Source organism: Globicephala melas, chromosome 11, assembly GCF_963455315.2.
Source record: "Globicephala melas chromosome 11, mGloMel1.2, whole genome shotgun sequence".
Lineage (NCBI taxonomy): Eukaryota > Metazoa > Chordata > Mammalia > Artiodactyla > Delphinidae > Globicephala > Globicephala melas.
Window position 1 is genome coordinate 48,200,246 of NC_083324.2, and position 24,303 is coordinate 48,224,548.

General features: G+C 46.5%; 1 protein-coding gene across 2 annotated transcripts in view; it reads right to left on the minus strand.

Moving 5' to 3' along the window:
• Positions 1-24,303, minus strand: part of ITGA9 (integrin subunit alpha 9) — a 350,116-nt gene that overhangs the window by 284,107 nt on the left and 41,706 nt on the right. For both annotated transcript variants that reach the window (XM_060308137.2, XM_030830131.3), the window contains exons 5-11: positions 23,219-23,286; positions 17,410-17,539; positions 14,754-14,839; positions 12,027-12,095; positions 6,934-7,071; positions 3,739-3,844; positions 2,876-2,970 (exon numbers count right to left, since the gene is read on the minus strand). In XM_060308137.2, the coding sequence (XP_060164120.1) occupies positions 2,876-2,970; positions 3,739-3,844; positions 6,934-7,071; positions 12,027-12,095; positions 14,754-14,839; positions 17,410-17,539; positions 23,219-23,286 (692 nt within the window). The remainder of the gene's footprint in view (positions 1-2,875; positions 2,971-3,738; positions 3,845-6,933; positions 7,072-12,026; positions 12,096-14,753; positions 14,840-17,409; positions 17,540-23,218; positions 23,287-24,303) is intronic.

Consider the following 24,303-nt stretch of genomic DNA (forward strand, 5'->3'; position numbering starts at 1 on the left):
TCCTGCAAAGAAGTCACGAGTATGGGGAGGAGGTGTTCCTACAGGGTTTACAGATGGAGACAGCAGGGACTCCCCCACCCTGCAGCAGCCAATAACTGCTAATAACCCTCTGCCTGCCACCTCAGTGAAACCATCCAACAGGAAATGTGCAAGCATCAAAGCACAAATCAGAACACTGTAGGGAAACACTGAAGAAGTGTTTCTTGATAACAGGCAGAGCCCCACATCCCCAATGGCTCTGTCTAAGGAAACACGGATGTGCATCTGCACGTTTCTTAAAAGTCACATCTTGAAGCAGACCATCTCGGCTCTGAGGTCCAATGACGTGAGCAGCAGCTTGCCCTGGGTTTGCATTTCTAAGGTATGCTGTGGCTGAGACAAGCAGGGAAGAGTGAAGGGGTGGTCCTTTTGGGGGTGGCGATGCAGGCTTAAGTTATCCCACAGACATCTGCAGGCCATTAGGCCATAAAGCCAGGAAGATAAGTCTGCTCGATGCTAATAACTCTAAATGAAAACCAGGAGCCTTGGGAAACCTCCACTTCACCAGGTTTACATGCGGTGTCCTGATGGCAGGAGAAAGATCACAGGGGCCGCCGTGACATGCCTGGAGGGCTCTCAAATTGAGAAACGCACACGAGGATCTTAAAATCAACACTTTTCATGGTAAACTCGAGAAAGAGGAATGAGTTAGAGTTATATGGAAGAACTTTAGACCCTGATCTCACAATGCATCCAGCAGAAATAACACCAATCTGGGCCAAAGAAAAGCGATTCCCTTGCCCAGACTTGTTTCTGACTTCCTCCTGTAGTTCACCCACACAATGCCCGCTCTGTCCAGACCTGGGCCCTGGAGAGAACCTGGCGTTAAAGGATTTTTCTTCCTTTAAAATCACAAACCTTATCACATACATATTAGGAGTCTGGAAATGTGTAATCATGGTTGTTTCTTTTTTCTTTTTTTTTTTTAAAGAGCCCCAAACCACTTCTCTTTGTTAGAGCTAATGAGCGAGGCTGCGTGCTGACAAAGGCAGGACAGGTCCAGCTGCTGATCCCTGCTTCCTACTAAAGACAATCCGCGGTGACCACAAAATTTATACCTCAGTTCTCTGCAGGGAGTCCGCCCAGCAACGCAACAAACACGAGAGGGCCGCCAGAGGAGGGGAAGCTGGGGGTCTCTCACAGGCTGCCGCTCTGTGTGATTAGCTTCCCAGGTCCGGGAACAAGCTTCCAGGAGGAAGCATGGAGAGTGACCTCGATGGCGGCACAAGGATGGCTGCTCCCTGGATGACTTTCAGCTTGTGACAGTGGGAACAGCATCCCTGACCCAGGGTAGAGCAGCCCCTGAGACACGGATGTGGCCCCCAAACTGTGCCCAGAGCCCTCTTCCTCCTGCCACCTCAGCTAAATCCTCTAGGAGTTTATTCCCACCACTACTCATTTCTAATGCACAGAGGATGGTCCATGTAGATAAATACCCCTCAGAGTATATATGCCTCACAGACAAATAAACTTCCATAGTTCTGAGTTTTCCAACTGAGCTTCCCTGAGCGTTCCTTTTTCCCGATGTGGAGTTGAGGGCGGTGGTTGCAGTAAGAGGTTTGGGAGACAGACTGGCAAAGGTTCATGGTCAAATTGCCATTTCCTAGCTGGTGACCGTGGGCATGTTAATTAACCTCCCTGGCCTGGAGTCACCTTGTAAATAAAAGGTGGATAACCAAGGTGCCCATCTCAAAAGGCTATTCTGAGGACTAAAGGTGAGACGGCAGAGCAGGCGCTCAGGAAGCATCCTTGCTCTCGCCAGCACCTCCCCTGGCAACTGCCTCTTTCAAGAGTCACGGAGCTGAGCAGGAGGCCCAGCAGAGAGAATCTGGGCTCAAGTGGCAGCAAACCAGCCAGCCCTCAACCCTTCATTAGCTAACTCATATCTGTTGCAGGAAGAACAATTAGGAACGTACACCTTGAACTTACATATATGCATCGCCTCTTAAAATCAACTTGCAAAGCCTTTTCTTACCTAGAGACTTTAGTACGTGGACAACTTTCGATACTTTCCTATTTCACGTTATAGAACGTTTTATAAGAACAGGACTCAGTTCAAAGTTTTGTTTCCTTCGCAATAATCAAGATACAAGGCAAGTTTCTTGGTGACGAGAAATGTCAGCATGAATAGGAGGCGGTAAGCACACAGTAAATGTTCAGTAAATCAGCAGGTGCTGATTGGAAATTTCTCGACATATGCTCAGTCCCTTTCTGTTGCTGACCCACTGGGAGAAAGACCCAGGCCTGTGCCACTCTACATGCAGACATCCACAAACATCCTGACCATGCTTCTGTCCAGAGAGTGACTTCCTTTTTTCCCAGGGGCTGGGCTTGACACCATCAGCAAGACTGAACTCCAAGCTGATATAGCAAAAAACAGAACTCACCACTTCCACGTTCCCAAGTCTGGGGCACGAGGCCAGGGCTTTGACCAGCTCCCCGTTTTAATGCCAACTGTGACAACAGCCCTGTGACAGCTTTCACGTCCCTCCTCCATGGACCACTGTCTTCCTAGATTATATTTTATAAGATATTCCTTTGGCTTAGCACAGATGGTTGACAAAGCAGTAACCAGAAAAAGCAATCCACCTCTTCTTACATAAATCATTCTAACTCTGGCTAAGAATTTGGATCCTATCTTTTGTAGGCAGAATGCCTCCCTGGATATGAGCAAACTCGGGAGTCTATAAATATGTTTTGATTTAAAAAGCAGTCTCAATGGTTTGTGTCTTCCACTGGAGGGGGGGGAAGATGAAGGCAGGAACAACGCCGTGTGTTGTATGTATCTGTGGAATGAATGTATGAACAGCAACCATGACACTTTCACACCAATTACCATGGAGTACTGAGGGACCATCCCACCGGCATCACCATGATAGATGTACACCGCTCCTGAAAAGTCATCCTCCTTGGGTGCGCCAATGGCCACATCTAGGGGGAGAAAAGCAGCTCTGGGTTAGAAAAGCCATTAACATAATGGTGGATTCTCTAATTCCTGCCATGATGTCTAGAAATTTCTTGGTTGTTGCTTGTTCAAGCATTAAACTAGGCACATGATCTCTTAGCAGCAGGAAAAAAAAAAAGTAGAAAGAAAATTATAGAAGCTGAGAAGAGGTTAGTTCCAGAAAATTTCTCCCTCATCCTCATAGGAATAAATTATTGATCTAACCAATAAAAGAAATGCAAATATCAACCACCCACCCTAATGTCTGTCTGAGAAGGGAACTCCATAGACAATGGTTATTGCATAACTGAGAAAGTCAACTCTGTTCTTGGGTAAAGGAATTATATAAAATGGTATTCCCTTTACCAAAAAAATCAACGTTACTCTCACAAACTGACAACTAGATCTTCCTCCATGCTCTCAGAGCATCGTGGAGCATCAGAGGCTCAGAAACAAGCAAGGTTTGTAGTGAGAGGAAGCTGGTTCAGACTTGGCCGCCATAGAAGCCCCTATGGACCAGCAGCAACGTTCACTGCACCACAAACACATAGCAAAGAACACTGAGCTGATGAGAAGGGATTTCATGGAAGCAAAACTCCAGTGGGCTCAGGGCTCAGCCCTGTGTCTACACAGAAAATGTGGTTTCTAACAGGCATCCTCTCCCCAGTGTACATGGATGGGCCTTGCCATGGGCAGGCAGACCCCGGAGCGCCCACGACAGGGGCAAGTTAGAGGGCAGGTACGAGCTCACTGACCTGGGAACCCGTCATCATCGAGGTCGCCCAGGCTGGCGATGCTCTCCCCAAAGTGTGCATTGTAGGCGCCATCCCCACTCAGGGCCAGCTGCTCCTCCAGGGCTCCCTGGGAAACAGGATGGAGGGAAAACGGAAACAAAACAAACAGAATAACCAAAAAAAGAATGAAAAAACAGAGCCGGGAATGCCACCCTGCCCTGCAGCACACCCATGGACAGGAAACACCTGGGCAGAATCCCAGGCATCCAAACATCCCCCCCCAACACCCGATGGTGGCCAAATGAGCTCCTTCCACCTGAGTGACATGAAGGTCTCCGATCACCTGAGATGCATTTTAGAGGGAAGGAGACCCCACTGCTGGCCACTGATGACTAAACCTCTCCCTTGTCCTAATGCTCTATACACCAACCTATTAACCAACCTACCTGCTTGTCCCCACAGTCTCCTCTCCCCGCGATATCCTCAAAGTTGTTTTAGAGGGAGTACATATTTCCATTTCTGCTCTCCTCTGCCTTCTGGTACAAATTTATAAAGCTGTTTTGTAGGGTGCATGTATTAGCAATCTTGGCAGAGGGAATCATGGTTCAGAAAACCCAACACCCAATAGTTCTTGGTTAAGGGGTGGGAGCAGTGATAACAGGACACACGACTGTGCCCATTTTCATGTGTGGTTTGGATTTCCTAAGCAAACACCAACCAACAGAGGGAGGGGTCAATGGTGATGGTGTCACTAAAAGCCATGCCCACTTTACCCCCAAATCATTGACACATGACTATCAGAGCGTTAAAACACCATCTGAGGGACTTCTCTGGTGGTCCAGTGGTTAAGAATCTGCCTTCCAATGCAGGGGACGTCGGTTCGATCCCTAGTCGGGGAACTAAGATCCCACATGTCACAGGGCAACTAAGCCCGGGCGCCTCAACTAGAGAGCCCGCCTGCCGCAAACTACAGAGCCCACGCACTCTGGAGACAGTGCGCCACAACTAGAGAAGTCTGAGCGCAGAGAAGATCCTGTGCGCTGCAACTAGGACCCAATGCAGCCATGAATGAATGAATGAATAAATAAATAAAATATTTAAAAACACACGATGTTTTGAGGCACAAGAGTGTCTAACCCTGCCCCCGGGTAGAGGTACTCAGACCCACTGTACATCCACAAGCCATCCCAAAGCTTTCATTACAACTAAATTTTTTTCCCACTGTACTCAAACAACTTGCAAACAGTAAAGATGTGATGAGTTCTTAAGTCACCGAAACCTCTGCCCCACAACACAAATGTGTTGATTTCTTCCCATCAGTGTGGTGAAGAAAGAGAGAAACATTCCATTCCTTGTATGTACCAGGCACTGTATATCCACATCCTCATTTAAATCACACAGTGACTCTATAAGAAAGACCTTATGACTCTGCCCACTTTACAGATGAGGAAACTGAGCTGCTGGTTTCAAGCTATTTGTCCACATCACACAGGCTATAAGTGGTGACACCAAGATTCAAAGGCAAGTCATCATTTATTCCCACTCCTGCACACTGCCCTGCAATCATTAATCACATAAGATGAAATTCAACAGAAGTAAGAATACCCTTGTACTTAGGGTAACCACATGGCATTAAGAAACATTGACTGGGGGTGGGATGTGTGGGTGCCAGCTGCCGCAGAAGGTCTGGGGGATTATCCTGCTCCAAGATTCCATGCCCTGGGGCTGTTGGGCTGATCACCTTATTGCCTGACAAGTTAACACCCATGCAAACGCAGCAGTCTCCTGCATATATGGTGGCCAGCAGCTACTGAATGCTGGCTGTTCTCATCTCCATAACGACCACCTCATTTCTCCCCTCACCTGCCTTGTCCCCCTTCCTGGAAGGTCAGTGCAGATGCAGGTGCCATGAGTTGTTCCAACAGGTACCAGGAAGCATCTTTCCTCCCAGGTTTTAGATCCACCTTCCCAAAGAGTTTGCAAACATCCAAGAAAGCTCAAGGCTCTAACTTCCCCTGGCTCCTCTTTAAATAACTGCCCTTTCTGGCATCTGCCCACCTAGTAATAGCTAAACACCACCACCCCCTCCCGATCAGGATAACTAACACCTTGGTCACCACTTAAAAGTACACTTTTACTGACTTTTTTGATTATGAAAGAATTACATTCTCACTGTTTGGATAAAGATAAAGCTAAATATCTACCCAAGCATCACCACCTAGAGGGATCTATTAACATTCTCTATGTATTTTGTACATTTTTAAAGGTTGTTTGTACCTGCAGTCTTTATCCTACTTTTTCACTGATTATCTCATAAACATTTTCTCATGTTAGCTAAAGGCTGGTGGTCACAGGATTTATTCATTTAACCATTTCCCTCTTGTTGAATATTCTTTCTTCTAGATCCTGAAAAGATTCTACTTTCTCATTGGTCTCCTGCACCCACGGATGCACTGCTGCCCCTCAGCCCCTGCCCCCACCCATCCTCCACTGTGCTGCAGAGACATCTTTCTGACTCGGCCACATCCTTTTCATGGTTCTGCAGAATAAGGGACATCGTGACTATAGCCCTTGGCCACTGGGGTGGCCCCCCTCCACTCCTCCCAGTCCCAACACGTTGAACTATGGTCCCACTGCCTCACACCTCAATCCACTTGCCCAGCTCCCAGCCCACTCCCGCCTGTCTACCTAACTCCCATTTTTCTTCAAGATTCCTCCCAGCCATCATGTCCTCTGAGAAGGCTTCTCTGCCTCCGTGGGCAGGTGTGTATATAGTCCCAAGGAGACAAAATAAGAGAGATGAAGCATGCCACCTCCAAAGCCAGTTTGCCTATGTTCAAATCCCAGCCCCACTGCTTCTTATCTGTGTGATTTGGGGCAAGTGACTTAACCTCTCTGAGCCTCAGTTTTTTCACCTGAAAAATGGGGACCCCCAATACCACGTGCACATGTCACTGAAATCATTCACAGGAAGCAGGAGAAACAGTTCCTGGTACATAGGAATCACTCAACTTTAGTCATTAAGATTCTTCTGGACCCCTGTATGTTTGCAGTCATAACACTGAGTATAACTTTCCATTGATGGAACACGGAGCTTTCTGAAGGTAAGAAGCGTGTCTTTTTACCTCCTCTGGGTGATGGGGCTCAGTCACTACTCCCCTGGGCCAACATCCCTCTCCCACACCCTGTCCACATGTTGCCCAGCTCTGTACTCACGTTTCCTCTGTTGATGTAGACAGTGACCTGCCCTTCGTCCCTGATCTCAGAAAACATGGGGGCCCCCACGAGCAGGTCAGAGAGGCCGTCCACGTTCAGGTCAACTGCGCATAAGGAGGAGCCGAAGTAAGAGCCCATCTGCAACCAAGTCAAGTTGCAACAAAGCGTTCAGTGTCCGTCCTCACACACAAGGCCCCTGCCTTCCTCCAGATGCCCAGCCTGACAAACATCTGCTCCCAAGCCCCTCGGAGGCTGTGCCAGCCATGCCACCCTGGAAACCAGAATGCCTGGGCACGGTGAGATCCCAGCTCCCCTGGCCTCCTGACAGCCACGTGGGCCCCCCGGTCAAAGTGAGACCCACGTTCACTGGCTTGGAGCCCCACCAAGGGGGAAACAAATGGACTGATCCCTGGAGAACAACGTACTGCTTTTACAAATGCAAGCTGAGGCTGCAGACATAGGTTACAGCCATAATAAAAGTGCCTCGTGTATCAGACATTTGACAAGGCCAAGCAAGTTAGGAATATGGAATTTCACAATACAAGGCAGGCATGAAAATAAATGTTATATGGGAAACAGATTACCCTCGCCCAGTCTTGGGCATAGCTGAAGACTGGTTAGGAAGGCGTGAGTTGAAGTAACAGAAAAAGGTACAACTCAGAAGACCATTTGGAGGATGAGGGAAAACAGCCAGGTTATATTGGCTTAATCATAGCTTAATTCAGTACCTGTTATTTTATTTTTTACTATTTTTTTAATTGAAGTATAGTTGATTTACAACGTATTATTTCACGTATACAGCAAAGTGATTCAGTTATACATGTATATGTATACATATATATGGAAAAGAATCTGAAAAAATTCTTTTCCATATATAAATATATATACATACTTTTTTAGATTCTTTCCCATTGTATGTTATTACTATATTCAATATATATTCGATTATTATATTCAATTATATTCAATCAGGATACTGAATATAGTTCCCTGTGCTACACAGTAGGCCCTTGTTGTTTATCTATTTCATATATAGTAATGTGTTTCTGTTAATCTCAAACTCCTAATTTATCCCTCCCGCCACCACCTTTCCCCTTTGGTATCCTAAATTTGGTTTCTATGTCTGTGAGTCTATTTCTGTTTTGTAAATAAGTTCATTTGTATCATTTTTTTAGATTCCACATATAAGTGGTATAATGTGCTTTGTCTTTCTCTGACTTAGTACCTGTTATTTTAAATTGGGGGTCTTAAACACAATCCAATGGGATCCAGGCAGGTGATATAACAGGTATAAGGAAAAAGCAGACAACAGTGCGGGCATGCTTACAGGTGGCGAGTGACACTCAGCTTCTGTGTCTAAGAACCAATAGAGAATGATGGAGACTGAAGCAAACTAGAGTCCACAGACCCAGCTAAAGGAGCAATCCCCACCCAGGGGCAGTCAACTCCTGACTGACCCAGAAAAAGCCAACCATCTCATTTTTCAAGAGAAACCAAAGCTCTAAAATTTTATTTGAATTGCCTATTTTTAAAATGCTGACAACTAATTCATATTAAAAAATAATAAACAAACATACCATGCAGGCCAAATGAAAATTTTTGTAGGCTGTACCCTTTCCAAAGGCTGCCAGTGGGCAACCTCTGTTTTTAATTAAAAAAAAAAAAATCTATCCTTTTAAAATAAATGTTTTCAAATAAAAGGGCTCTGGTTTTACAGACATGAACAAGCATTTTCTTTTGCTGTTTGTTGGTAGCTAACCCAGGGGAGTTTGAGAGAGGTGGAGGGTACTTTGGTCTATTTCCTGCAGCTCAGCCTGGGAAAGGACTCAAGTCCCTCCCAGTCACGTGCCGAGGTCACTTCCACCCAACCCCCATCCCCACCTGCCCCCTTCCCAAGGGAGAAGGGCACGGGGAAGTTTCAGAATCATGGGGTGGGGGGTGGGCAGAAACCAGCTGACAGTCACCAATTCAGTGGCCTTGCCAATGTCTCTATCTTGACTTTAGTAAAAGAAACCGCTAAGACCCAGGCAAGGCCCTGAAGACCGAAGCTGCTGGCTGTTCTCTCTGGCTGAGTCCCAGGGGAACTATTTGTTTCATTCCAATGGTCTATTTAACTTGGCATCTTCGTCGGTGTTCAATCAGAAATCCCCGGACGTGAAGTTTCCTATCTAAGTTTTGACATATAAACACTTCACATACTCAATTATTGCAATGAAACTTCGATAGGGCAACGACATGCTTTGGGGTGAGTGTTCCTTGATCAGAGCTCTCCCATCACCCTGGAAATATGAGGACACATGTCATAGCAGTGGAATTGCACATGTATTGGTGATTTCTTACGTGCACTATACGAAGGATGTCAACCAGTAAAGACCAGAACCATTTGGGGTTTTGTCTCTCTTATGGCCAGGAGACAGAACTCTCTGACCAGATTCTGGCCACACGGAAGCAGAAGTGGGTCAGGGGTTTCCTGAGTCAGAACCCTCCTCTATGTGTGGCTCTGGACACAGGGGTAAAGCAAAGGCATCCTTTGAAAGCCTGGGGTCATGTCCTTTCCCACTGAAATAATGGAGAAGTCAGTGGGACAAGAATTTCTCATTTCTTCTGGCACAAGCAGAATAAGATGTCTAAAGAGAGTAATCAGAAAGATGATGACGGGGGCAAAGTTGGAAGATGGTGAAACAAGATGGTAGAGTGAAGGACATATGTTACAATGGTTCAAGGTGAGGGCAAGAAAAGCCCCAAGGAAAATGAATGGCAGCTCTGGAGCTGGGAGGTGAGACAGCTGGCCCATGGTCTCCTCTTCAGGGAGCCCTGTCGTGTCATAATGAGGACACTCAAGCTGACCTGCAGGTTGGTCTGTGCTGGAACCCACGTCATCATGTCCTCGGGAAATTTGGAAAAGCAGATTCTCAAACCTTTCCCTCTCACGTCACCCACTCTCAAATCTGCTCCCCCAAACCTGCCCATGACCCAGACACAGATGGGTAGCCATGAAAGCTATCATCCAAACAGGGAGGGTTCTGGGAAAGTGAAAGGGCTCAATTATAGACTGTTGTTTACACCAGGATGACCAGCATCAGCTGGGTCTGTCCTGGGCACAGGCAGCGGGCAGTGGAGGTGGGGACACAGGAAGCAGGAGGGAGGCACGGTGATAGCTGAACATGAAAATATTCTAAAAATAGGGTGATGGGACTTCCCTGGTGGTCCAGTGGTTAGGACTCCATACTCGTACTGCAGGGAGCATGGGTTTGATCCCTGCTTGGGGAACTAAGATCCCGCATACCACAAAGTGCAGCAAAAAAAAAAGAAATAAATTAAAAAAAAAATAGGGTGATAAGTGTGTTTAAGCCCCACAATTCACTTTAAAGACTCCCTCAAAAAAATAGTAGTTACATAAGATAGATGTGTTAGCGAACCTCAGTGTGGTCATCATTTCACAATATATACATGTACCAAGTCATCACACTGTACACTTTAAACATGTTATATATCAATTATATCTCAATAAAGCTGGGGGGGGTTAATTTCATGCTGTCAAGCCGAGGTACATTGGAAGGGTAGCAGAGGGAGGGAGGGTTTTCCACAGGAAAACTCACCCATTTATTTTTTTTGGATAAAGAGCTAAAATGTTAGGCTTAGCAGCATTTACACCCTACTTGCTCTTTGGGACTCTTTCTCAGAAATGGCACGGGGTTATTTATTTTCTAACTTTAGAGGTGCTTGGAAATCCTTTTTTGCAGAATTGCTCACAGTCTTCTTCCAGTGTTGTTGCTTTGGGGTTTTGGAAATGTTAAAATAACACAGGCTTGCATAGTTCCCGGGGGGGAATGCAGAGCTGCCCTCAGGGAAAACCTCACAAAACTGAGTTTGGTGATGTATTTTTTATTGAAAAGGTTATGACAGTTATATACTAAAAATACACATGATGGTTGTTAAAACTGCAAAAAGCTCTACTTGAGTGGGATTTTTGGAACTCAGACTATGACTCCCCATCAGAACAATATGCAGTGGTGCCAGGCTGGCATGAGGCAGGTCTAACACAGCAGGACCTGAACTGGGGCACATGGCCCACCCAGGATGGAAACATCATTTTTTCCCCCTCTTCTTAGTGTGATGGTAGGAGAATGTCAGAAGGCAATTTTACCTATCTCCTCAAATCTCCCTCCCAAGTCCCAAGTCCTGTTCTTCTTCCCCGAGCTCACTAAGGCCTCTACCAAGACAACTCTTCAAATCACCCCCTTCACATCCCCACCTAAACTTGTCTCCTCTTAGAGTGGCCAATCTTACCAAATAATCCTGCCGATCGAAGCCATGCCAAGGTGTGCACCACTGATAAGCCCATGAAAAATGGTGTGTATTAATCAAAGGAATCTCTACCTGGCTTAATTTCAGACTACGATGCAATATAATGGAAACTTGCAGGAAATGGAGAATTAGCAATAGGGTAAGGATAATAAGATGGCACAGGCAGATAAACCTTGCCCAGGACTAATATCAGGGCAGCCTTCCCCAGCTATTTCTATTTCAAAGTTCTAAAAGGAACCGGGTGATATCTGTTTTTTGTGTGGCAACAGTTCCCACGGCGATGGTGGCAGAGGGCTTGGGATGTAAGCAGGAGGGGCGGCTTCGGGTTGGTGAGATAGGGAGAGTGAGAACCATCTATCTGCCTGCCTCCTTTGAAAGTAATCGGTCATGTATCTGTACTCAACAATGCCTTATCTCTCTGGAGCTGGGAGAAAGACAGACGGAGAGGGACAGAGAGGCAGAAAGATAAAGGCAGAAAGAAACAGAGCACATAGTCATTTTGATGAGTATCTGAACCGTGGATAACCTTTTAGACCTCTGTGCTGTAACTTGGCTGTGTACAAACTCATCTCGCTCCCCGTCTCAGCACGCATGAATCCCAGGAATCTGCAGGTCACACACAATGCTGAGAAGGTAATGGCTCCAACAGGCAACTGAACATGCCATGTAAATGTAGGGCACAGATGGGCCTTTAAACCAATATTCTAAAAAGTAAGAACTGATTCCCACATGATGACATCTCTCAAACAAACAAACAAACAAGACACTAATCCCAAGGATCTCACCTTTTTACCTGATGCCTGAAAAATCTTAATTAAGGTGCCTGATCTTCGGTCAGCTCTAAAAATATAAACCTATGGAAGGAAAAAAAAAATCCAGTTAAGATGGAAGCAATGACCAAAGATATTTATCAGCATCCTTCTGGGAGTTCTATGTAAATGCCTGACCAGACACATGCAGATGTGTCTACACTAGCTGATGACAAATCATTTCACGCACTCTGCAAAGAAACTGTCCTTCAATCCTGAGGCAGAAATCACCTCCATGCCTCCTGAGCCACACTGTTTACGGGAGTCACGCCCAGTAAGACCTAAGGAGCTTCCAAATTACTACCAAAAAGTCAACTCCTGGGAAAAGGATTTTCTTCCTCGAAACACTTCCTTCCTTCCTATTAGTTAGAGCTTTAGCAGGTATCACAATACAGTCATCCCTTGGCGTCTGTGGGGGATTGGTTCCAGGACCCCCAGGATAGCAAAATCCACAGATGCTCAAGTCCCTTAAGTAAAATGGCGTAGTGTTTGCATATAACCTAGGCAATCATCCCTACATTACTTAGACTATCTAACACAATGTAAATACTATGTAAACAGTTGTAAATACAGTGTAAATCCTATGTAAATAGTTGCGTGGCAAATTCAAGATTTGCTTTTAGAACTTTCTAGAATTTTTTTCCCCAAATATTTTCCATCCATGTTTGTTTGAATCCACAGATGTGGAAACCCGCAGGTAGGGAGGGCCAACTGTGTAAGAGAAGGGATGGACGTGAGCATTTTAGACAAAGTGATTCCACAGAACGTTAGTGTCATGAGATCTGCTTGGGTAAATATGAGTTTAGTTTGCAAAATGCCAGAGTTAAACATTAAATAAATTCCTTTACTGGGGACCTTTCAAAGACTTTAGCCTGTGCATTTACACCATGAATCTCTACCACAGAAAGGACTGTTTGTGTAGAACTTCCTAAATGAAATGAGTGTGGAAGTTCTTTTTCAAGTTGCATCTTAAGGGAAGAGTGAGTGTCCCATGAGAACCAGTGTCAGGGAGCCTCCCATGGGGTCAGGAATCACCATCTTAGTGTGAATGCTTTCCTGCCCCAATACCGGAAACGATAACCACCAAGATCCTGAAGGCCAGAGAGCCATCCTGGGGTCCTTGGGAAGCAAGTCTGTACCACCTCCCATGCCTGGCAATGTGGAACCGTCAGCAACTTTGCCAACTATGACCAGTCTCCCCAGCACCTCTCAGGGGTTCCAGCTGAAAGCAGCATTTTTATGTTCATCTTTGTTAACTAGATCCAGGGTACCCTCTGCCTGGCTCTATCCGTTTTAAGTACCATTCTCATCCTAAGGCTTGACAGGGACTATACAGTTATCCCAACCACCTGAAGAGAAGACAATTAGATCAAGTTTTCTGTAACTGGTGATTTAAAACAAAACAAAGCTGCTGTCAGCAGCACTGAGGCATCCACACTGCTGTGAATTGGGAGGTAGGCGTGTTTACCGGCTACAGAGATGCCTGGCCACACGCAGCTCCTCCCCCAGAAGAGCTTATCAATGTGGGGACAGCCCTTGGCTCTGTCCCTCCACCACACAGAGGAATTCATGTGACTTGGAAAGACTCATCCCTTGCTGGAAGTTATCAGAGTTCATCTGCACACCGCCCCTGTGCTCAGGGCCCTGGGTTTTTACCGTGGCTTCGTTTTCAAGGAAAATAGCATCGGTGTTAACAGGGAGGGAGGCATGTGCTCCAGAAATCTGAGTGTTGACTCCTAACTCCTGCCCAGGAGGATCCAGGAAAACGACCCTCATGAATGCCCAGCAGTCACGCCTTGTCCGCTGATCAGACTGACATCCTGGCCGAACGCTCCAGTTACCAGTGGTCTCTGTCTGGGCCTCTCCAGAATCCACTTTTCCAAGCCCCCAGAGATATAGCCAGATTCTATCAAAGGTCCACCCCTTATGGGCTCTGACCCAAAGACCATTCCTCTCTTCAGTCGTAACTATCAAACAAACTATGGAGCTTGTTAAAATGCGTATTCCTGACTAATCTGGATCGACTCAACTGGACTTCCTGTAGCCTGGAGCTAAAGATCCAACAAACATAGTCCTCCATATTTCAGGCCCCATAGATGCCATGATTCCCAAAGGGATTCTGACGGTCCTAGATCCATGGGGTCTTTTCTACACTCTGGGCAGATACTTTAGGGAAAGAGACCCGTATATTCCCAGTCTAGCCTCTGGGCTGAATTGGTCTTGTTTCTAAAACATTGGAGGAAAAAATGTGAGAATCTAGGCCTAAAGATAAATAAAAAGGCCCCAAAGATATCTGGGATTAGATCTGGTTCCATTAAGTCAAACTTGGAAAGGATTTGGGAGAGGGGAGGGTTTGAAGTCGGGTAGCGCTGGACACCCTTCCTTTGGAGAATGGCACAATACCACAGGTCAATCTTAATCATCTCTCACACACACAGCATCAGCCATGAAAAACATTCTCAGATGACAAAGTGCAGAGAATGGAGAGGTCTGGGAATAGTATTCATACTTGGATGAAGCTTTCAAAGTAAATTCTCAAAAGAGGCTGTTGGAGATGAACAGATGATTCCTCAATATTTCATCACTTACCTGCCAGCCGCCCAGGAGAACGTTCACATCAAAGTGAATTGACAAACCTCGAAAAGAGCGGCAGCATGCTCCCCCCATCTGACCCCGTGCTATTCCGTAGACTTTGCTCCTCACCTTCCCAATGCCTTCGTCCTGAGGGGCACCTCCTACCACATCGGTGGTGGACACATGAGAAAAGTGTCCGGCAGTAACTGCATAACCTGCAGAAGATGGGTAGAAACCAAGGAAGGGGCGGAGAAAGAAGATCCATCAGAGGACAATGCTTCTCAAGCATCCCTTATCTGGACAATTATGATCCAGTTATTCTTGGAACATAAATTATCAGGGAATAAATGGCAGCTGTCAGTCTTCTCACGCTGGAATGGCTCATCTCACAAAAAGACATGTTCACAAGGACTCCAGGGCAGGAAAGAGTGCTTTCTGAGTGTCCTCTTTGGAACAGGTGCTGTGCTAAATACTCCACATCTATTTTTTCCTTTTTGAGATACAATTTTCATACAGTAAAGTACACACATCTAAAGTGTAGAATTTAACAAGTGTGTACACATGGACATCACCAGCCAGAGTGACTATAACCACAGAACCACGAGCCCAAAACATTCCCTCATTCCCTCTCCCAGTCACTACCCTCCCCCTGCACGGGTCACCCCTCTCCTGATTTCTGTCACCATATACTACGTGTGCCTGTTCCAAACTTCCCTCAACGTAACTTGTGTGAGGTTCATCCATGCTGTTGAGTATGGTACTAGTTTCTTTCTATGGATGAGTATGTTCCATTGTATGATGATATCATAATGTCTTTATTCTCCTATTGCTGGACGTTTAGGTTGTTTCCAGTTATTTCAGCTTTATTGTGAATAAAGCTGCTATGAACATTCTTACACATGTCTTCAGATGCCACTGTCTCTTTTAATCTCCCAACTCTATTTCACAGATACGGAAACAGGGACTAAATGTGGGTAAGCAACACACCCAAGATCACACAGCAAGATTCAAATCCAATCTGTGTGTCTCCAAATCCCTTGCCGTGAACCATTATGCACACCCACTCCTAAGAAGAGCCAGAAAAAAGCTGACAGTGGGTCGGTGGATAGATGGATGACGGAGCAAAGAATCCGCGGAAGCAGAAAGAATCTAGAAACAAAGGTAAAAGTTGTCTGAGCTTAGTCTAAATGTCTCCTGCTTTCTGAGAGCCCTGCCGGCAGTAAAAACCCTGTACAGGCTGCTGTATATTCTACAAACCTTTTCCTCATCCTCAAATCCTCATGTTATGACCATAAGCTGCTTGCATTTTGTAATGGTGTCATATTATGATCAACTCTTACTCACCAGGTGGCTGATTTCTCTCAGACTGGAGGCTCACGTTCCCTAAGACTATTATGAGTGACATCAGAGCTTCAAGTGAGTCTTGCAATCCCGCAGCATGAAGGCCTCTACTTGGCACACAGGAAGGAGCCACGGGCCCTGAGGCTCAGAGGACCTATCGACCCCAAAGCCACGTCCAAACTGGGTTCTTTTCTGCCTTCTCTTCATTCTCTGACCTAATAAACATGTGTTGACTCCCTCTTCTGCACCAGACACTATACCAAGTCCTGGAAATGTCAGACAAACTCCCCTCCTCCAAGGTGCTCCCAGCCCAGCGAGGGGTCCACACCAGCGAGCGGGGCTGTCTGCAGAGCATACACAGGTGGGCAGCTCGGCACCTAGACTCTGGGCTCAGAAACCACAGGTTTAAACCCCCACTTTGCTACTGATGAACCATGGGACCTCAGCAAGTTAAATGACTTCTTTGTACCTCGGTTTCTTTCACATGCAGAGCCTGGCATGGAGTAAGTCCCCAATAAATGACAGCATTTAAGGAGCTGGGCGTGCAGAGCAGCAAACACCCCAAAGACTCTGAGTAAAGGTATCACAGTCAGTGCTACTGGGCAAAAGACTTAGAGGGGAAAAGACAAGTCAGCCAGTCCCTCCTTCCAACTCACAAGCAAATCTCCATACAAAAAGCGTGTCAGGGACTCCCCCAGATTTAAGTTAAGCGTAATGAGTGTGAAAGAACATTGTTTTCTCATCGTTAGGCCTTGCTAAATTTAGCTTCATTTTCAGCCCAGAATTACAGCATTTAGGGCCTGAATTAAAGAAAAGAGCCATGTCAAATTGTCTTTTACACAAGTAAAGACAGCCTCTCTCTGTTCACCAATAAGCATGGTCTTGTCCAGAGTCATTCTGGCCTGGTGGCTGCTAACTTAAGTTGTGTCTACCTTCCTTCTAGAGGATTAAAACGGTTAAGAAAATATAAGTTTTTCTGAGCCTTTAATTAAACCTCAGGATTAGGTTGCCATCCATCATGCTAATTTCTGGTTCTTATTATTTCTACCTGCAACCAGTTTTGTGACCAGAAAGCAGAGACCTCATCCAAAGGAAAGTCATGGAAAAACAGGATTCTCTCACACTCGTTTTGTATCTAATCATCTGAACCCGAGTAATTGCTAAAATAGGAAAAGAAAATGTTTGCTTCCTTGGAGGTTCACCTGTCAGTTTTTTAATTAAATCACACAGCTTTAATTCAGTCCCGTCTTTTGTTCTCCTCTCTCTACCTGATATGTGTGGAGCTCAATGTTGTGGTGCCCTTGGCTAAAAGTGCAACTAAGTAGAACAGCAGATGTTAAAGCCAACGAACTCTTCCTTCCACCAGTAAAGCAATCACTGGCAAGCTTGGTGGTAATCACTCCCATTTCCCCTTTCTTACCTGTCACCTCCTTGAGCTACTCACCCAGGTAGGTGTACCTCCTGTTCATGATCACTTCATCATTTAGTTTGAAATAGGTGTTGTCTGTGAGGTTCAGCACTTTGACCGTCCCAGCCCAATAAAATGACCCTGGGGCACCCATCACCACCAGTTCCTATGGAAGAGAAACCCAAAGGTAAACAGGGAAGGAAACTGAAGAGGGGAGAAGGCGGTGTGGTGAGACCCACAATCACAACAAAGAACTCGTAATTTAAGTAAAGATGCCACACCAGAAAATTTCTTCACCTGAGCAATAAAAAAAATTTCATATTCATAATGATTTACAATTGCCAAAATATGGAAGCAACCTATGCGTCCATCAACAGATGAATGGATAAAGAAGATGTACTGACACTCCAGAGAAATCCCCTCCAGTCCTCATTCTCAGGAATGGTTCTGAAGCTGGGTTTTCTGGCCACTAAAGGCTCATTGCAAAGTCAAAACAACGAAAACAGGAGAGCAGAGAGGCCCACTACAGGAAAGATGTGGACTGGGGAGAGAAGAGACCACAGACAGCAAGACACAGCACTACTATTAAAACAGGCCCAGGAAGCACCCCAATGTTTATAGCAGCATTATTTATAATAGCCAATATACGGAAGCAATCTAAGTGTCCATCCACAGATGAACAGATAGAGAAGATGTGATACATATAGACAACGGAATATGACTCAGCCATAAAAAAGAATGAAATTTTGCCATTTGCAGCAAAATGGATGAACTTGGAGGGCATTATGCTCAGTGAAATAAGCCCAATAGAGAAAGACATTATCGAGGCTTTCCTTCCCCAATCTTCCCCAACAGGAAATCCCTTCTCTTTGATTATCTATATTTTCTAAAGTATCTACACTGCAGTAAGAAATAATAAAAATTATTTTTCTAACAAATTCATTAACTTTTCACTCCACAATATTTATTAAGCATCTCCTACTTATACCAGATCCACAGATCAATCAAATCCCTTTGTAAAACATTCCCAGGGTAAGGCAACAAGGAAATGTACAGAATGTTTAGAAAAAATTTACCCAAAAGTGTTAAAATAAAGGCAGTTTTAGAGGAAACCCCTCAGCTGTACAAAACCCCCAAAGATACAGGCCTTCTGGGCTCATGGAGATGCTGGACACTGTACAGGTCATGCTCTTGTTACTGACACACACACACCACTCTTGGCCTCTAGGGTCCCCACACTGTTATACTTCAGAAACATCCTTCCAGGCTGGCCCCTCTCTACAGAGCTGGCCTCACCACTGTCAGAAGCTGCTGGTTTCCAACAAGTCCCTGGAGGCTAGATCCCGCCCTAAGAATTCTGAGTTTCTGTTGACATTTCATAAAGTGACACTGAATTCCCTGGGAGCAAATGTCTGAAAAAGCCAAAGCCATCTTAATAGAACAGCAGAGAGAGGAGGACAGACCACACAGAAAGGAGAGCACGTGTGTGGCAGCAGCAGTATCAGGACAAAACTTTGAACAACACATGTTCTATGGTCAATTTGGTAAGAACCTTACCAAAGAACAGGGTGTGAGCATGGCTGGAAGGAAAGCCACCAGACTCCTGCCTGAATGGTTTGCTGTTGATAATTCATGAAGGTGTGGACCAAGAATGACCATTGAGAAGCACTTCACTTTAAGTTTCTGAGATCCAATCCATCTCCAAGGATGCTATGAGGATGAGAAACCGGATACCCTCAGGGATATCTCACTGTTTTATAAAAATATATCACTTTCTGCACTTAGGACACATCCTTGGGAAAACATGGGCAGTGCGTTCATTCATTCCCCTTATAGTCATCTGTTCTGTGTAAGGGACTGTGCTGGTTCTAGAAGGGGCATGAGAAAGACAAATGATCATCAGAGAAGGGAGACTTTCTCCTTGGTCTTAAGCTCAGAAAGGACGCTGTAATCAGTGCCCGAACACAAAGAGCACAGAAAGACAAAATGAGCAGTATCCCCAGTGCCAGCCATAACCAGCAGCTCTTCACGAGCCAAAGCTTTGAGCACCACCAGAGGCCTATAAGGCTCTTGGGGACACCAGGTAGTGGACGTGTTGTTTTCTGATGATTCAGATTAATCCAGGATAAAAGTCGAGAAATGTATGTCTAACATATCGCTGTATCCCCTCTCTCAAACATTACAAAGAGAATAAAACAAGGTCATCCCTCTCCTCAAAAACCTTTAAAACCAACAGCTTTTGGTTTCTTTCCCTCTCCTCTTACTGTTTATGCCCCCTTCTCCCTGCAGTTCAAACTAGGTAAACTGAGGCCCAGCCTGAGACCCTTGTGGCTGGGGGCAGGGAAACAGCATCTCCCTGGAATTCCCTCCTATTTGGCTTTTTCCATCCGCTGTGGTTGCAGCCTGGGCCCTTTTGACACTGTCCACAAGTGCCAGGAAAATGTGATCAATGCTTGGCTCCTCACCACCCAGGAACAGACAATGCAAATGCAACACACAGAAGTGCAAGCTTCTCCAAAAGCCCAAGGCCACCACTGCCTAAATCATGTGTGCAAAACTCCATCCATCAACAGCATGGGCCTTTAGCAAGGGGCAGAACCTCCTGAGGCACACGGGTACCTGGAGCTGCCTGAGAGGAGCCTGGGGGGCTTTTCTCTGTGCCCTGTAGGTTGGCACAAGCAGGGGGCAGAATAGTCCTCAGAATCTGTGACAAAAGTCTGTGCCGGATGGATTTCCACCCAGATGTCCCCAGGCTCTCACAGTGGTGCCCTGACACCAGCAGGGTTGGGCCAAGTCTTCTCTTGCTGCTTAGAAGTATCTACCTCTGTTATCCTAGGCTACAAAAATAAATATGTTCCCGGGAAGTTCTCCCTTGTCCTCAACGCTGGGCTAAAATTCATGCAGTGTCCATAACTCAAACAGCTTTGATAACCCCAGGGTCACTGACGTTCAGGTCAAGCAGTCGCCTTGGGCCAGAGTAGTTTGGGGCAACATGGCCATGACCGGAAGGCCACAGAACTACGTCCAGCTTGGGAGGCAGCTGTCCGCCCTGTGCAGGGACAGTCCAGCTCCCAGCAAAGGCAAACCCAAGTAACAAGGTCAGCAGGAGGGCAGGAGAGGGGCACAGTGCTGCCTGACCCCTTCAACCATATTTCCTGCTCGGCCTCCAACAGCTGAAGTTCCAGAAACGAGGGAGACTGGGAGTTCAAAGACCTCCTGTTTAGGGAGGCCAAAAGCCTGGGAACTGAAGCAGAGGCCAAGGCCCCGAGTGGCCGGTTCAGGACCGAGCCCTCCTGCTCACTGCCCCCCGACTCCCTGCAGTGCTCCACGCACCAGCCCCACTGCTGCCCGCACCCTGCTTCCCTCAGGCTCTGGAGTCCCAGCAGGTCCTCTGGTAATCCGGAGCTGGCACGGCCCCCCGGGTTCCCCTCCACACTCTTGTCCTTCCTCCTCCTCCTCCTCCCCCCAGGCCCAGTGCCCTCGTCTTCCCTCTCTGGCTGGAGACATCCCTTCCCAGGGACTCTTCCTCTCCCCTAGCTCCCCACCAACATCTCCAATGAGTTCTCATTTCTGCAATGACTTGACTTTCTCCTCCCACTGCCTACAGGAGACATTCTGCTCAGAGTCCCCCAACCCCGGCCCTATGCTAAGCCTACCCAGTCCCCTCAGAAACATACTAGCATTGGCCAAATCAAGGCTGGATTCTAAAAACATCTATGTGAGTGTCCCATCCCCTCACCTCACATGGCATGTGTATACAGCAGACCCATCAGTTTACCTCTCCCAGTGGATTCTTCCTTGGGCAGCCCCCTTTCCACCAGTACCACTGTTCCCCAGAGACCTGGCATAAAACCTCCTTCCTCCCCGCCTCAGTCCTCTGTGGCCATAGTCCTATGGTCACCCAGCCCACTGATACTGCCTTCATATTTTCTGACTCCCCTCATCATATTTATTCCTAAAACATCCCATAGGCTGCCCTGTCCCTTTGTGGCTGCACCACAACACAGCCTCCAACCTGGCCTCCTCCAGGCTCTCCCACTTCCAGACACCTGGGCACAAGACAAGCCCAAATAGATTTTCTTACGGCACTGCCATCACTGTGTCTGTAAACTTACAGCAGTTCCCTGCTGCTTCCTGCATTGAGTCATACTTGCTACATCTCAATGGAGGAACAACAGCCATAGAAATTACACCCTCTATATGCTTACTGAGATGGAAGATGGGTAACCTTGGCATATGGCAGGATGGTATCTCAAATCAATGGGGACAAAGAAAACATTTAACAAACCAGTATCAGAACAACCAACCAGGGCTTCCCTGGTGGCGCAGTGGTTAAGAATCTGCCTGCCGAGGCTTCCCTGGTGGTGCAGTGGTTGAGAGTCCGCCTGCCGATGCAGGGGACAAGGGTTCGTGCCCCAGTCCGGGAAGATCCCACATGCCGCAGAGCGGCTAGGCCCGTGAGCCATGGCCACTGGGCCTGCGCATCTGGGGCCTGTGCACAACAGGAGAGGCCACAACAGTGAGAGGCCCGTGTACCGCAAAAAAAAAAAAAGAATCCACCTGCCAGTGCAGGGGACACAGGTTCGAGCCCTGGTTCCAGAAGATCCCACATGCCGTGGAGCAACTAAGCCCATGCGCCACAACTACTGAGCCTGTACTCTAGAGCCCGCAAGCCACAACTACTGAAGCCCACACGCCTAAAGCCCATGCTCCGCAACAAGAGAAGCCACCACAATAAGAAGCCCGCGCACCATAACGAAGAGTAGCCCCGGTTCGCCGCCACTAGAGAAAGCCCGCGCACATTAACGAAGACCCAATGCAGCCAAAAAACTTAAAATAAATAAAATAAAAAAATTTATTTTAAAAAAAAAAAGAACCAACCACACATTTAGGAAAACAGTGAAGTTCATTTCTCCCGTATAATGTCTGCCCGCATAAATCTAAGATGGATTAAAGATTTAAATATTTTTTAACCTATAAAAGTGGCAGAAAAAAATACACGTGAATATTTCATAATCTTAGGATGGGGATGACCTTCCTAACAGAGAGGTCTAAAATCCCGAAAGAAAAAGACTGACAGATTTGACCAAATATGAATGTTCAATGCCCATATAGTAAAGACACCATTAAGCAAACTTAAAAATCAGGTAAAAGACTGGTGAAAAATATTGTAACACATTCAAGAGATATGAGATTACTATTGAAAATACAAGATCCTAAAAATCAGTAAAACAACAGTTAAAAAATAACATAATAATGGCAAAGAACTTTAAACAGGCAATTTCCAGAAAAAATAAACACAAATGGCCAATATTTGAAAAGGATACTCAACTGCACTAATAATTAGGTAAAGGGCCATTAAAACACAATGTCATTTTTTTTAATGACAAAAATTTTAAGTATTGGTTAGAGGGTATAGGGACAATGACACACAACTGGGGAGAGTGTCAACTGGTAAATGTTTCTGGAGTGCAATTTGCCAGCATGTGTCAAAATCACATTTTGAAGGGCTTCTGACACAGCAGTTCCTCTACTGTGCAGCTCACCTACAGAAATGTGCACTTGTGCACAAAACACTATGCGTGGGGACCTCTGTAATAATGATGCTAGTAAGGATCTGGCATGATTCAGCAGCAGCTGAAACCAGTGGGTGTCATAGGCCTTTTCTCCCCCTCACTGTCCCATCCCCTCCCACAGCTCTGGGTTGTCCTCTGATGAGTGAAGGAGAAAGTCAGGCCCATGGGCCAAGACACAGAGCTTGGACTTTAATCTACCATATGATGGGAAGCCATGCAGGAAATGAACACCCATGAGAGAAGAGAAAGGCCCAAAGAGTGATACCCACCTCAGTGAAGAAGCCCGCTATCCCAGCCTGGCAGGAGCCATGTTCCTCTCCATACTTCTTCTTATACTCTAGAGGGGGAGGGGAGGGAAGAGAAGCAAACCACAGCCTCATCAGTGTGTGCCAGTTGTGTGCGGAGTGCCTGAGCATGCTGGGCATGTTCTTGAGTGCGGCCGCAGGCCCGGCCCAGGGACGCCGTCCAGACTGGGGCGCAGAGAAAAGTCTCAGGAATCCACCAGACCTCAAAAATCCAGGCTCTGGTGCCATCAGGTAGTGAGGCTGCCAAGTGCCCTGATGGGCTTCCTCTGTGCATGTGGGAAAGGAGAAGCAGCAGCCACGGTAATTAAGTGGGAGGCCAGTGACAATTATCTCATTCACTTCAGAAAGGACGGAAGCCCCAGGAGGAAGAAAGAACTGAAAACACGACACAGAGATGGAATGATGTGGCCATCCCAGTGTGGAGTCGCCTGGGAGACGACCAAGCCTCCCCAAAAGATACTCCATCCAGCTGGAGGCAATATGCTTTCCACCATGCGACCAGAAACTAGCCCTCAGAGCCCAGGGGCTGTGGGAAGAGGGGACTCCGCCGGACTGGCCCCAGAGCACGGTGACACCATCACTGACACCTCTTGTCCTCCTTGTGTGGAAGGAAAAGGGGAGATCTCTTTCTCCCTCCACAAATGGATCCAAAAGAAAACAACAAGATAAGTTCTCTTCCCCCACCTGTCCCTCAGCTCCTAATACTCCGACCCAACAAACGGGAACTCTGTTGCTACTGTTTCATATTTCAGTTGGCATTTTAAGTTTAGCATGTTCTGGGCACTGTGTCAGCTGTGCCCACTCACCATTTCATCAATCCCTCATCCCTGGGAGGGATCATCACCATTTGTTAACAGGTAAAACCCCTGAGGCTCAGAGAGTTCAAGTGATTCATCCGAGGTCACAAAGCCAGAATTCTATCCAAGTTCGGCATACTCAGAAATTCACATTCTTTCACCTCTGTGGCTGATCAAAGGTTTTGCAGTGAGTGATTACACAAAACCCAGAAGGTGACAAGCCATGTGAAATAATGACATGGGTAAAGGCAT